This window comes from Protopterus annectens, chromosome 1.part0 (genome assembly GCF_019279795.1).
Source record: "Protopterus annectens isolate FY-2018-M chromosome 1.part0, PAN1.0, whole genome shotgun sequence".
In the NCBI taxonomy this organism is placed as follows: Eukaryota; Metazoa; Chordata; order Ceratodontiformes; family Protopteridae; genus Protopterus; species Protopterus annectens.
The window spans coordinates 1,813,870,379-1,813,885,824 of record NC_056725.1 but is presented as its reverse complement, the minus strand read 5'-3'; the positions used below and the strand labels follow the sequence as shown (position 1 = coordinate 1,813,885,824).

Sequence of the window (15,446 nt, the reverse complement as noted above, 5' to 3'; positions counted from 1 at the left end):
GGTTATATATACATTTGTTTTTATTTGTTTTTATGTCTGAGGAAGCAGTGTTTTATCACTGTGAACGTGCTAATGTCCATTAAAGTGTTTAATATGAGAAGCTAATTTGTTGGGTTCACCCTCTTAGCATTGTTTGGCTCACTGGATGTATGTGTGGATGATTTATTAACAAGTTTTAAGAGAGAGCAAGAAACTGAGAGAGAACACTGAATATTATGAGGCTTTTTATCTAGCAAATACATGTAAGCTCAGTAACAATTCTGCAGCTGGTCTTCATGTTTTCATAGCAATAATCTGATAAAGAGAAATTGGCTGCCAGGTTTTCTTGTCTCCATGGAGACAATCTGATAAAGAGAAACTGGCCGCAGTCTGGTGGGGAGTGATTGGCTGAGGGGAAAAAAAAAGAAAAGAGAAATTGCCTAAGAGATGTTCTCTGAACGCATTTAAGGGTCCCCCAAAGTAGATAATGTTCTCTGAAAGCATTCAGTGGCTTTCCCAAGGTAGTTAATCTTCTCTGAAAGCATGTAGGGGTTTTCCCAGCTGGAAGAGCTATAAAGATAAGACAAAAACAATCAGCACTTAGTAGAAGCACAGGCTGCATCATGCATCCTAGCATGGATAACCTTTCATTTAGGTCAATTAATGTCTGTGAGTGTGGCTGTCATTTTGAGACTTCTGTTCCTTTTAGGAGGGTACAACTTAAATATTTGAAGGTGTACTTAGTTTTGTGTGCTAGTATTAAGTTAGTAAGTTTTAGGGGGTATTGTTGGCGTGTTACTTTTTTTTGAGGGCTTTCAATAAAATAAAAAGTTTTATAAGATGTGACATAGGTTCAAATGGAGATGACAGGAAACAACTGTATAAAAGTTCAACTTGCCAAACAGTGTATGCATGTAACATAAAAGGTAGGAATAATAACTTTTTAATACAGTGATGCTTTCTTTAATGTCTTTAAATGTAAATGGCCTCAAAGATAAAAAATAAGAAAGATATTAAAAAATGTGCACTGCAAATAGAGGCACACAGAGCAATAAATGAAATAAATGAACATGTGAATTTGATGACGAAATGTTTTCAGGATGGTTATTCAGCAGAATACCTGGGACAAAGTAAAATAGGAATGCTTTTATTAATTGCAAGAGGAGCTCCAGTAGTGATAAAAGAAGGTAAAAAAGATAATGGCAGATTTATAGTGCTAAGGGGCTACTGCCAAGGGAGGAGGATTATACTGGCATATATTTATATTCCACCTAAAACTGCTGTAATGGAGTTTAAGAAAATTCTGGGAGAAATAATCAGTTTTTAGCAAGGAATATTACTTATAGGTCGGGACTGGAACTTGATTTGCAGCAATGAGGATATGTCTGGGGGAGCCCAGAGGGGAAGATATCACAAAGGAGGGTAGATGTTTGAAGAAATTTATGAAAATATTTGTCATGGAAGATGTGAATTCAGCAATGTGAGTATGGAGTGAATTTACATATTATTCCCCAAGATGTAAAAACTGGGCTAGGCTAGATAGAAGTTACATTTCACAGAAGCAAGTGTATTTAATTGACAGTCTTGATACACACCCAAAAACTATTTTAGATCATGCTCCAGTAATAGCTAAAAATAAAAACACAGGTTAATGAAATAAAAATGAGGCATAAGCGCTTTCCCACCTATCTGTTGAAAAGAGAGGAGTTTAAGGAATGGGTAGGGCAGATTATTCAGGAGATGTTACAGAAGATAGGAATGTTTTCTGAAAATATAGCTGGGGTGTGGGATAAAATTAATGTGGAGTTTAAAGGTAAGGTGGCAGTAAAAGAAGGGGAGCTCTGGTTAAGAAGTAACAATAATTATTTAGAAGGACTGGCAGATGTAAAAAGTTTTGCAGAATTGGGGGAATCTCACAGAACAAGAAGAGGGTCAACTGCAGAATGCTAGGCAGAAAATAAGGGATTACCTCGATAATATGCATGAGCTTAGAAAGATTGCTGTTAAGCAGCTGTTTTTTTTATAATAATTCTAGAGCATAAAAACTTTTAGCACAACAACTCAGGCAACAGAAAGTGGAAAGAGCTGTCGCTAAATTTAGAGTCTATAATAAAGAAGGTAACAAGACCCTGTAGAGGTTTTAGAAATATTTTGTAAATTCTGTGAGAGCCTGTATAAAGCAAAGAAATATGAAAATCAAGAAAAAATACAAATGGAAGTGTGTATGGAAGAAATAAATATGCCAAGGTTAGAGGTTAACAAGACTCGATTACTAACAGGATAGGAGGAGATGAGATAAAAATTGTGATGTATAACCAATCTACAGGAAAGTCCCTAGGAGTAGATGGTATTCCTGTGAAAGTTTGTAAGCTAGGAGGAAAAAACTGATAAAGAGCTGGAAGGTTTTGTTTAACAATATCTTAAGAAGAGGAGCAGGACCACCATCCTGAAGAAAGCAGTGGTAGCTGTAATACCTAAAGAGGAGGTTCCATCAGATCCAGCTTCATAGAGGCCCATTTCTTTTTTTATTCCTCCAAACATCTTTATTAAATGTTCATGTATGACAAAGGCAATCTTACATTTATATAAATGAAAAACATACAAAATGATACCACTTTAGTTGCAAACAGTTTACAGCAAACACCATTGAAGCAACTGTAGTTGCAAACATACATCACTTATAAACCATCCAGTCATTGTCAGCTAAGCATTATGTGGCTCATTCACATCCTGCCTCTTAAACCTCATTCCTGCCCTGCATATATTGTTCCTACAATTCCTATTTTTCCTATGTGGTTTGCTCCTTCCATTTTCTAAACATCCCAGTTTCATTTGTTTTATCTGTGTTACTATATTCACTACTTCTAGCAAAGTTGGTTTAGACTTTGATTTCCATTTTCTAGTAATTGCTTTTTTTACACCATAGGTAGACTCAGCAAGGCTTTACTATGTCTAGGCAATTCTTATTCTGAGCATAACTCAAAAAAGTCATCTCCCTAGCCAGTCACCCAGCATCCCCAACAGAGAGGTCTGCAAGGAATCCCTAAAGTCTGCCAGCTCACTACACTCCAAGAAAGTATGTTCCCAGCCACCTATTTCTTGCCCGTCACACCTCCAACATTTGCTGTCCCACCTAAGGAAAAATTCTTTAGAGACTACTTGGGGTATAAAAATCTCTATGTAAACACTTCCAGGCAAAGATCCTAACTCTTCTAGACTTTGCATATTTGGGAGAGATAACGATATCCCCCCCATTGTCTCTGTGAATTGCATATCCAATCTCTCTTCCCAGTCCTTTCTATGCCTCTCTGATTGATTCTTATAATTATCATGCAATATTTTATATGCTTTACTAATTATTCCTTTTATAATGGCAGCATCTGTTATTGATTATATTAATAACTCTACAAGTGCTGATCTTTTATTTAGGAGTCCCCTATTTCTTTCTCTTTACCTATACTCTGATATCAGTCCTTGATAGGGTAGGCAATCTCTAACCTGCAGTCCAAGTAAATTCTTGGCCTCTTTCCATTCTGTTACCTTTCCCTTTGTAGTTATTTGCTCTCATTACCTTGGTTCCTTTGCCGTTTTTCTCCAGTAAATTCCAGCCCTCTGTTGCCTATTATCTGTGTCCCTGACCACCGTCATCCCTATCGGTAAAATCTCTTTTCTGCATTCTCATGCTGGTTTGCTTCCTAGAATACTATCCCTGTGATTTTATGAATATAATACTCTTTATGATTCTGGTTGTTCTCCTTAAGGGTCTGCATCTAAAATCCCAATCTCTCCTTATTTCTTGAACTTCCTCGCTGTGTCAGCATCATTCTTTTCCACTTTGAATTATAGTTTTCTGCGTGTGCTATGTATAAGAGCCTCAACTGCGTTGCTCTAAAATACCCCCTCAGATTAGGTAATCCTAGTCCTCCTTGTTCTATTGGTGGACTCATCTTATCCCACTTGACCATTGCAGCCTTCCCTTCCCTGATAAAATCCTTCAATTCTTTTTTAATTACTAACCACAACTTCTCTGGTTGATAAAAGTATGCCTGACCTCCATATAAGACTAAAGGGACTAAAAACATTTTAATAGCTTGTATCTTAGTATCCATATCCATATAACAAAACTTCCAGTTTCTCAATTTTTGTATTATCTTTTCTTTAGTCTCTTCCCACATATCCTTAGCTGCCACCACAGAGTCATTTCTAATCCATACTCCTAAATACTTCATTTTATCATGACCCCATAAATATGGATATTGTTGGACCAATTTGTGTGTGGGTACATAATTTACCGCTATTCCCTTTGTTTTAGCTTCATTAATTTTGTATCCTGAGAAGATCTGAAACTGTCTTAAAATGTTCCACAACACCACAATCGTCCTTTCTGGTTCTGTTATGTATAAAATGATATCATATGCAAATAAAGCCAGCTTTTCCTGACTACCATACTACTTATATCCTTGAATTTCTGAGTCCCCTATTTTCTTTGCCAGTGGTTCTAAATACAATGCAAACAACAAAGGGGAAAGCGGAAACCATGCCTAGTTCATCTACGCAAGCAGAAATTATCAGAGAGGACCCCACCCACTTTAATTTGTGCCTCCGGTCCCTCATATATTCTTCTAATCAACCTTATAATTGTATCAGGGAAAGCAAATGCTTCCATTGCCTTGCTCATGATAAGGGCAGTGGCTTAGTGGTTATTGACAGAAATTATTATATCAATCACATGTTAATAGTGTTAAGTGGGGAGACCTATGAGGAAAGCAGTTTAAATCAACTTAATATTGCAAATGCCAGGGTGGATATGTTAATTGAGGATCTGTTGATGCAAGGACAAATTACTGAATCAGAGTATTTTTTATGACCAATGAATTTCCTCTGGTGAGTGGCATCTTTGGGATTCCCAAGATACATAAGGGACTGGTTAACGTTAAGTTCAGGCCTATAGTTGATGGTAAACATAGCAAAACTTGTTTTATCAGTAAATATTTGGACCATCATTTGCAAAAAGGCATCAAGTTATTTGATTACATTACAAAGGACTCTTGGCAATTTTTGGAGAAGTTACGAACTGTGGAACTTAATGAAAATACCATTTTGGTTACCATTGATGTTGTGAATCTTTTTTCTGTAATACCCAATGACATAGGGTTGGAATGGTTGGAACAACAGCTTTTTAAGACTGGGTTGTACGATCAGGACCATATTAACGTATTCATCACCTTGATGGAAATGGTATTGTCCAATAATTACATTTTCTTTGAAGGTTATTATTTTAAGCAAATCACGGGTGTAGCTATGGGGGCAGCTTGTGCCCCCATTTATGCAAATTATGTTATGTCCTACTGGGAACAGGAATATGTTTTACACAGTAGCTTTAGATCTAAAATTCGACACTACACCCGATTTTTAGATGATTTGTTTATAGTATGGGAAGGTAGTGAAGATGATTTGAAAGCCTTCACGGAATATATTAATAGTACGATGCATTTTTTTGAAGTTTACTTACTCTATAAGCAAACAGGAGATTTCTTACCTAGATGTAAAGTTAAAAATAGATCCTACAAATTATTCTTTGTCCACCAACATCTATAGAAAAGCCACTTTCTCAAATTCTTATCTCTGGTATTCTAGTTGGCACCCTGGCCACCAGAAAAGAGCAATTATTAAAGGTCAGATGGTCAGGGCTGCCAGGATGGTTAGTGACGAGTCAGATTTTTTGAAGGCAGTAGAGTTTATAATGAGCATGTTCCTTAGGAGAGGATATCCCGAAGGTATGTGTCAAGCTGTAGTGGAGGAAGTTAAACGGAAGAGGGATGAAGGGGTGTATTGGCCACTAATTAAAGGTAGAACAAGTATCGATCCCATAATAGTGGACCAGGAGACAATTAATCAAATTGTCAATGTTGGCAATGATGGCCATATTCTACCTGTGACTGACAACATCAGTAGTCATTTTCCCGAACACAACCTCTATTTTATCACTACCTATTCTTATGATGCTCCCAATATTTAGGGACATTATATATAATAATTGGAGGTTTCTTAGGTTAGATTGTTTGGTATGGGATAAGCTTGGTACTTATCCCAAATGTGTTTTTAGGAAGGCAAGGTCTTTGAAACAATTATTAGAGAAGGGTGACAATGTTTCCAATGTAACTGGTAGGCCCGTTGGGAACTTTAAATGTGGGAGATGTAGTGTGTGCCATCACATCTTACCAACAGGTTTAAACTTAGAAGTGGCAGGTGTACCTATTAGATTATATGGGCATTTTGACTGTTACACAAAAAATGTAGTGTATATGGCACAGTGTGTACAGTGTCCAGCGTTTTACGTCGGAAAAACTAGTAGAGCCTTTAGAGACAGGATTAATGAGCACCTGTCAGATATAAGACTAAGGAAAACCACTAATACCCTTTACAGGCACATTGAAACGCATGATGGGCATCATTTTAAATTTTGTATATTGCAAAATATAATTAAGGATGTACAGGGTAGGATTTTAGATTTGCATTTAGACATTAGTGAGGTGAGGTGGCAACTTAGGTTGAATGCAACTGTCTTTCCTGGCATTAATGATCACATTAGTATAGCCCCAATCTTGAAACTGAAACACATTCTTGGGTGATTAGTTAACAACTCCACTTGTTGTGTATAATGATTGTACTTAGTTTACTATTATACATTATATGGTGTGGTGTTTGGTGTTTATTATTATCATCATAATATATTTTGTTATATAACTTTTGATTTTGATTTATGAAGTTTTTATTATTACTAATGCAGTATGTTCATCATATTACTAGTGGTTTGTTTGTGTGTGTGTGTGTGTGTGTGTGTGTGTGTGTGTGTGTGTGTGTGTGTGTGCTCAGGTTGCTTTAAGCATGATAAAAGTTTTTTTAATGTTTTTTAATTGACTAATTGATCAATGATGTCATCTTAAGTTGTATAAATTCTGGTGGGTGACCATTTTTTAACATTTTGTTCTGAAGAAGTCTAAATAAAGACGAAACCTAGGTCAAATTCGTTTTGTGGTGGTTTCAGTCCTCCAGTTCCTATTGTTGGTCCAATTTTCACTTGTTTGGTTTTTGGTTTGTGTTTGATTTGCTCATGAAGTCCCAATCTACTCTCAGATGCTTTCTCTGCATCAAGACCCACCAGTAAAAGAGGTACTTTCTTGCATTCTGCTTCCCTCTGGATCATCAGTGTTCTGTTAATATTGTAAAATATTTTCATCTCCTCCACAAAACCACACTGATCCATATTTGTCAATTTTGGTATCACTTTTGCCATTCTTGTAGCCACTGTAGACATAAAAACTCTATAATCATGGTTTAGTATTGAAATAGGCCTGTAATGAAGCTGGATCTGATTGATCTTTAGCCTCTTTAGGTATTACTGTTGCCACCGCCCTCTTCGAGGATGCTGGTACATCTCTTCCTCTTAAAATACTGTTAAACAAAACCTTCCATATCTTTATTAGTTTTTTTTCCCTCCTAACTTCCAAACTTCCACAGGAATACCATCTATTCCTGGGGACCTTCCTGTAGATTGGTTATACATAGCCATTTTTATCTCATCCCTTCCAGTCCTAACTGTTAGTAATTGAGCCTCATCTACCTCTAACTTTGGCATGTTTTATTATTCCATAAATACTTCCATTTGTACCTTTTCTTGATTTCTGCATTTTTCTGCTTTATACAAATTTTCATAAAATTTCCAAAATATTTCTAATACTTCTACAGGGTCTCTTGTTATCTTCCTTGTTATAGGCTCCCTAAGCTTGGTGACTGCCCTTTCCACTGTCTGCTGTCTGAGTTGTGCTAAAAGTGATTGTGTTCTAGAATTATTATCAAAAACAGTTGCTTAATTTCTGTTTAGCATTCTGCAGTTGCTCCTTTTATTGTACTGAGAGACCTGAGAGATTCCCCCTATTTTGTAATACTTTAACATTTGTCGATCCCTCTAAATCATTCTTGTTATTGTTTAACCATATCTCCCTTTTTTATTTCCAACCTAGTTTTAAACTCCTCTTTAATTTTATCCCACTCCTTGGCTATGCTTTCAGAAGATAATTCTATCTTCTCTAGTAGCTTCTGAATTAATTCCACAACCCATTCCTTAAGTTACCCTTTTCTCAACCGATAGGTGGGAAAACTCCAGTGTCTTATTTTTATTTCATTACCTTGTGTATTTATTTTAGTTATTATTCATGCGTGATCTGAAATAGTTATTGGGTACGTTTCAAGACCTTCAATTAAATGCACATGTTCGTGTGAAATATAAAATCCATCTAGCCTAGCCCAGTTTTTGTATGTCTGTGAGTAATATGTAAATTCACTCCAAACTCCTAAGTACTGAATTCATTTCTCATGCCAGACATTTTCATAAATTTCTCCAAAAATCTACCCTCCTTTGTTATATTTTCTCTTCTAGGCCCCCAAGACACATCTTCACTGTTGCAAACCAAATTCCAGTCTAATACAGGCCTGTTTCAATACTAAACCTTGATTATAAAGTGCTCTTGTCTATAATAGCTAAATGAATGGCAAAAGTAATGTCAAAACTGATAGATATGGATCATTGCGGTTTTGTGGAGGGGAGGCAAACATTTGACGACATTAACAGAACATTAATGATCCAGAGAGAAGCAGAATGTAAGAAAATATCATTGTTGTTGGTGGGTCTTGATGCAGAGAAAGCATTTGATAGAGTAAGGTGAGACTTTATGAGCAGGGCAATGGAAGCATTTGCATTTCCTGAAAAAATTATAACGTTGATTAGGAGAATATATGAGGGATCGGAGGCGAAAATTAAAGTGGGTGGGGTCCTCTCTGATAATTTCTGCTTAAGTAGAGTGACCAGGCATGAGTGTCCTCTTTCCCCTTTATTATTTGCATTATATATAGAACCATTGACAAAGAAAATAAGGGACTCAGAAATTCAAGGATATAATTGATATGGTATGCAGATGATATTATTTTGGATCTGGCAAAACCAGAAAAACACATTACAGTGTTGTGAAACATTTGAGATGTTTCATATCTTTTCATGATACAAAATTAATGAAGTTAAAACAAAACCAATAGCAGTAAATTATGTACCCACACATGAACTAGTTCAGGAACACCCATATTTATGGGGACAGGATAAAATAAAATATTTAGGAGCATGGATTAAAAATTATTCTAGTGTGGCAGCTAGGGATATGTGGGAAGAGACTAAACAAAAGATAGTACAAAAACTGAGAAAATGGAAGCTTTGTTGTTTGGGTATGGATAGTAAGATACAAGCAGTTAAATGTTTAAGTCCCTTTAGTCTTATACACAGGTCAGGCATATTGTTATCAACCAGAGGAGAAGTTGTGGGTAGCAATTAATAAGAACTGAAGGACTTCATCTGGGAGAGGGGAAGACGGCAATAGTCAAGTGGGATAAGCTGATTCTTCCAGTAGAACAGGACAGATTGGAATTGCCTAATCTGAATGGGTATTTCAGAGCTACACAGTTAAGACTGGTATACATAGCACAGGCAGAAAACTATAATTTGAAGTGGAAAGGGATGATGATGAAACATGAGGAATGCTCAAGAAGCAAGGAGAAACTGGGATTTTGGATGCAGGCTTTTAAGGAGAACAATAATCATGTGGAATATTGTATCCATAAAGTAGCAGAAAGTATTCCAAGAACTAAACCAACACAGGAATGGAGAAAGGAGATTCTGCCGGTGGGGATGACTGAAATTAGGGATAAAGACAATAGGCAAGCGGGGGGGCCAGAATTTATTGGTGAAAACTGGCAAAGGAACCAATGTATTGGGAGCAAATAACTAAAGAGGGAAAGATAATAGAATGGGAAGACGCCAATAATTTATCTGGACTACAGGTTAGAGATTGCCTTCCCTATCAGGGATTGATATCAGCATGTAGGCAAGGAGAAAGAAATGGGGGGGGGGTCCTAAAAGAAATAAAAGAAAGACCAGCACTGGTAGAGCTTTTAATAGATTTGGAACATAAACTGCCATTAAAAAAAGGAATAATTAGTAGAGCAAGTAATATATTGAATGATAACTATAAGAATCAATCAGAAGAAGTTAGAAAGGCTTGTGAAGAGAGATTAGATAAGCACTTCACAAAGAAACAATGGGAGGATATATGTATGTCTCCCAAATATGCAACGAAATTTAGAAGATGTTGGAGTTTTGCCTGGAAATGTTTACATATATATTTTTATACCTCAAGTAGATTCTAGAGAATTTTTCCTCAAGTAGACCGTAAATGTTGGAGGTGTGAAGGGGAAGGAGGAAGTAATTGGGAACATATTTTCTGGAAGTGCAGTGAGTTGGTGGGCTTTAAGGATTCCCTGCAGGATGCACTGTTGGAGATGCTAGGTGAGCAGATTGGTCTGACGAGGGAGATGATTTTTCTGAGCTATGATACAGAATTGGAATTGCCTAGGCATGGTAAAACCTTGCTGTGTCTAATAGTGGTGGCTGCCAAAAAACAGTTACTAGAAAATGGAAATCAAAATCTAAACCAAGTACACTGGAAGTAGTAAATATAGTAACAGAGGTAAAACAATTGGAAGTGAAATCTTTAGAAAAGGGTAGGACGAAACTATATAGGAAAAACTAGGAATTGTGGGAACAATACATACAAGGGAGGAATGCCAATGAGCTATGTAATGTTTGACTGAAAATGATTAGGTAGATTATAAGTGATGTGTAGTGTTTGCAACTGGGAGTGTGTCAGTATGGTTTGTTATATAAAATGTTTGCTACTAGGACTGTTTTGGTGTGGTTTCTTTTCATTTATATAAATGTTTGATTGCCTATGTAATAATTGATGGTTTAATGAAGATGCTTCTTGTTAAAAAAAAGTAGGAATTGAGTAATTTATGTAATATTGCTTAGGTTATATGATATATAGCAATATACGTGAAGTGTAATGTTTATGTTAATATAGTTTGATTATTTTTATATGAATTAAATTTACCTATGTCACAAGTGGTAATTCAGTAAAGGTGTTTGAAAAGAAAAACCTAACCTGTTATTCTAGCAACTTTCTAAGAGCAATATTTAAAGTCCCCCCCCCCCCCCATTACATATGTTTTTTTTCCATATTTCTTGTGCTTGAGGTAGAGAAGTATGGACTACATAGTTACTGGTGTGCAGATTGGGTTGAACTGTTCGATAGCTTGTGCTTCGCAGTTACAGATGTAGTATACCCATCTTTTGTTCATTAGATGTAAACATGAGAAAGTGTAAAACAATGTTGTTTGCAGGTTTTACTGATTGTTTCTGCCAGTGCATAGTTACTCAGTGTAAAATGGTATATTCTCAGGGAATTTGCAGAGAAAAGAATGAAAGTGGTCACAGCAAACTTCATGAAGTCTAGCTTTCTCTCTGTCATCTTTCTTTTCTCATTATTTAAGTCACTGTTCAAACACATCAACGTATTTTTCCAAAGATTTTGACTCTGTATTAGAGTTATTTAATAGAAAAACATCTGGTACTACTGTTATGAAGAATATGGCTGTTGGATAAAACTTAAAAATGAAAACCCGTCTTCACTGATCTTCAAGTGAATATTTCGCAGCTTAAGAGTCGTAGGGTGGCTATTGTACAGAAATACAGCTTTTGTACTTGACATTTTTACTTCATGTTTAATAGTAAACCTAAATATGGTCAAATGTTGATCTGTGGAGAGTACCCTGACTGACCAACAGGTTGTTTATTTGGAGGTGCGATTTTTTTCAGACTTTCTGACCTGTTGCTGTGGTGAAACTTAACATACCAAGTCCTAATGTTAAAGCTGCAGAGGTCATCTGTAAGCTATAGGGAACTGCACTTGCTTATGTTGCAGCTGTTGTACGCCACTCCCTGAAAAACAGAAGGGCCATATCCTGTAAAAAGAAGCTATGATTTCAGTGTAATAACTGCCACCTGCCAACTTGATAACCGATAAGGAGCTAACTGGCAGGTTGAGTACCAAGCAAACAAGGTCCCCCACCAGGTAAATAATGTATTAACTGCAGTTGTGCTAAGGTATAGGTCATTTGTAAGATTGCTCAACTTCCAAAGAGGACATTCTTGATGAATAAAAATTTGGTTCACTTGCATTTTACTGAATGATTTCATTTAGCATAAACTATTTGGAAGACTAAAAAGTACAGTTCTAATGTTTTGATTGTTTAATAATATGATATTATGAATACGTTCTTTCTTTTTGATTGTTTAATAATGTAATACTGTGAATATTTTATCTTCCTAGGAGGATCCCACAAGGAAGGTAAAGTTGCCAGTATACTCTTTAATAACTGGTAGAGAATATGAAATCAGAGTACGATGTAAGCAGCGCAACTTTCTGAATTACGGAGAGTTTAGTAATGCAATTCATGTCATCATTCCCAGAAATATAAAAGAAAACCTAGGTGAGAAAACATTTCATACCCTTTTTAAATCTAACAACAAATATTGTTGCTTGACATTTCTGAAATAAGAAAGAACACTGAAAAAATGATTTCTCATAATTTGACATCAGCCACTGTTTAACAGAATAATCTAACACTAAGTCATGTGAACCTTTTAGGCTTAACTTGTCAAGAGAGTAAGTTGGAGGAGAACCACAAAAAAAATTTCCAAGTTCTCATTGTTCATACGTTCATAGGTAAGTACTAGGCTAGCTACCCTTGTGGGCCATTTTAAGCCTAGCCATTTTTTCTCTTTTGGTGCTTGAATTAGTCTGTCCCATTTGGTGTTAGATCAGCTTTACCAATCCTGTGGTGGATAATTATATATTACCTCCTAGTGAGAATGACTGGGATCATAACAGTAATTAATATGAGAGGACCCTTGCATGAGATAAAGCATTTAGGTGCTGCCTCTATTCGTTAATAGTACAGCAGGCAGTCCTGGGGTAAATTTTCTTTTTCCCATATATAGATCCATGTTATGCTTGAATAGGGATGGGGAATCTGTACTAGAGCAACAGTATCCCCTGCAAGATAAACCTGTCCCTCCAAACCTTTCTCTTCGTGCAGAAGAGGTTTAGATCTCTTGACTAAGTATTTCTGATACCATTTGATTTGCTGATGTATAGCAAACTCATCAGTACTGGGTCGGATAATGGCTTGTATTGCCAGACACAGGTTACGTCTTAGCAGTCTGTAGGGTACAGAGTATAGAGACAGGGCTTTGAGTTGGTGCATGAAGAACATGTTGTTTAGGCCTTGTATCCTTATAGCTGTGTATCCCTGTGGGTGTTCCAATTGTTGCATGTGTCTGGACATACTAAAGGGGTCATTATATTTAATGACTGACCTAATGAGGACTGATTAAAGGAGGACAATGACATCCCTAGATCTAGACACAATCCCTTCTTTTATAAGCTGTGCAATACAGAACTTTCTTATAACAGTGGACACATGTTGGTCAAAAGTTAAGTCGCTGTCCACATAAGTTCTCAAATCCTGAATTTGTGTGTTAACTGTTAGGGGTGTATTGTCAGTGTGGTAGCTCCCCAGGGTAGATGACTTCCCAAAGGAAACGATAATGCATTTTTTTGGCATTTAGTTACAGTCCATGATTTTGTTACCAGTGATTTATTTTGGACAAACCTTCCTTTAGGATGTCAAAGTCTTGTGGGGATTCAGTGACTGCTCCCAGCTTGCAATCATCTGCAAACTTAGTCAACTAGAGCCCTCTGGTATTGGATTTTATGTCAGAGATGTAGATGCCAAACAGGAAATGTACAGCACAGATTCCTGGGGGACTCTGCTGGTGACTGCTCACTTTGTGGAGTTAGCTTCCCCTATTTTGATTTCCTGCGTCCTCTCTTTTGTGAGCCAGGTGACAATCCAGTGGGTGACATAGAGGCTTAGTCGCAGTTTATTTAGCTGAGTGGGGGATTGTGTTGAAAGCTTTGGCCTGGTCAAGGTATGAGGTGTGTACCATTTTGTCTTCATCCATCGCTTTGGTGACCTTTTCAAAAACATCCACCAGATTAAGTAAGCATGACCGGCCCTTGACAAATCCAAAATTAGGTTAGTCCATTGTTTGGAGGGTCCCTGTGTCCTTGTTGATTAGTTACATGATAAGTCTTTCCATAGCTTCTCATACGAGGTTGGTTATTGCTTGAGTGTTCGGAAAGTCCTCCTTTATGCATGAGAATGGCATGATATTCTTCGTGTTTCACTGTTGCAGTCATCACACTTGGGTTATTCTGCCAGGGGTAGCCCTCAGTCGGCCCGAATAACAGAGACTTAGTATTTCTGCATCGGTTGCTGTCGGTTCAGGACTGATGTCAGGTCATCAGTGGTATAAAATCAGGCAGTTGACTCCATTACATCAGTCTATCTTGCCGAGGAGCCCGAAGCAGAGTGCCGGTCGGCCACTACCTGAGACTCGTTTCCGAATTGAAGTTGAAGTCTTCTAAAGCCAAGTACCCCATTGGGGATCCTTTTTTCTTGCTCTAACCGATGTCAGAAAACTTTAACAATTGTCTCACCCGTGGAAAGCAAATACCACACCAAGACTTCCATTCTTATTGTGTCACCTGTTTAGGCACCAGACCATGACGTACTTCACTGTCGCTTTTGTGCTTTGTTCAACGCCAGAACTATATGTTATCGGGCCCTTGTAGCTAAATATTTTTGCTCTCGTTCCCCATATTCCGATATAGCTTTGGTAAGCCATCTGACTACCGATCTTCCAAAAAAACATAAGGATAAAGACAGAGACAGACCGCACAGTTCCAAAACTGCCGACGATGCTTCCATTAAGCTAGTCATCAGTTCTCCGGTCCTCAGTGAGGCACTTTCGCAGCCCCTGATGCCCGCTTCTCTGGATTCACAGGCTGCTACCGAGACTCTTTCGGAGTCCGGTATGCCGCATGACTCTTCTTTGACTAAGGATCCTGCGGATGTCTCTACCTTGGATGGGTCCGGAACCGCTGAGCAGGCACCAGCTTCCGAGGAAGTTCCTCGCACTATCGATACTCACCACAAACCGATGACTTCTTTTGCCTCTTCAGTTCTTTCTAAAACTACCAAGTTTCTAAGGCCCAGGGTACGAACTACGCCAAAAAAAACGAAGACCCAAGCGCATGCACCTGCTTCCACTCCTCAATCTCAAATGCTTAAAATGGCAGAAGACCTTATCATGCTTATTAGGGGAAGCCAGCCTACCCCTTCCAAAGGAAAAAGACTTGTCCCCAGCAGTTTTATCTGTCCAGGAGTCCGATGACTCTGAGGTTTCTGAATATGATGACTTGCAACCCCTATCTGCTTATGAGGATTCAGATGCAGAGGAATCTATTCCTTCTGCCTCTCCTTCAGAGGATTTTTCATTTGGTGAAACCCTACATACTTTAAGGGAGCACTTTCACTGAGAATGTCAGGACTATCCTCAGTCCAAAAAGAGACTCCAGGAGTTCTTAGACTTACCAAAGCACAGACCTTTAGGT

The 15,446-nt window shown here is 37.5% G+C and overlaps 1 protein-coding gene across 3 annotated transcripts in view; it reads left to right on the top strand.

Moving 5' to 3' along the window:
* Window positions 1-15,446, top strand: part of GHR (growth hormone receptor) — a 1,761,548-nt gene that overhangs the window by 1,576,044 nt on the left and 170,058 nt on the right. For all 3 annotated transcript variants that reach the window (XM_044069744.1, XM_044069739.1, XM_044069749.1), the window contains one exon: window positions 12,255-12,414. In XM_044069744.1, coding sequence (XP_043925679.1) covers window positions 12,255-12,414 — 160 coding nt within the window. The remainder of the gene's footprint in view (window positions 1-12,254; window positions 12,415-15,446) is intronic.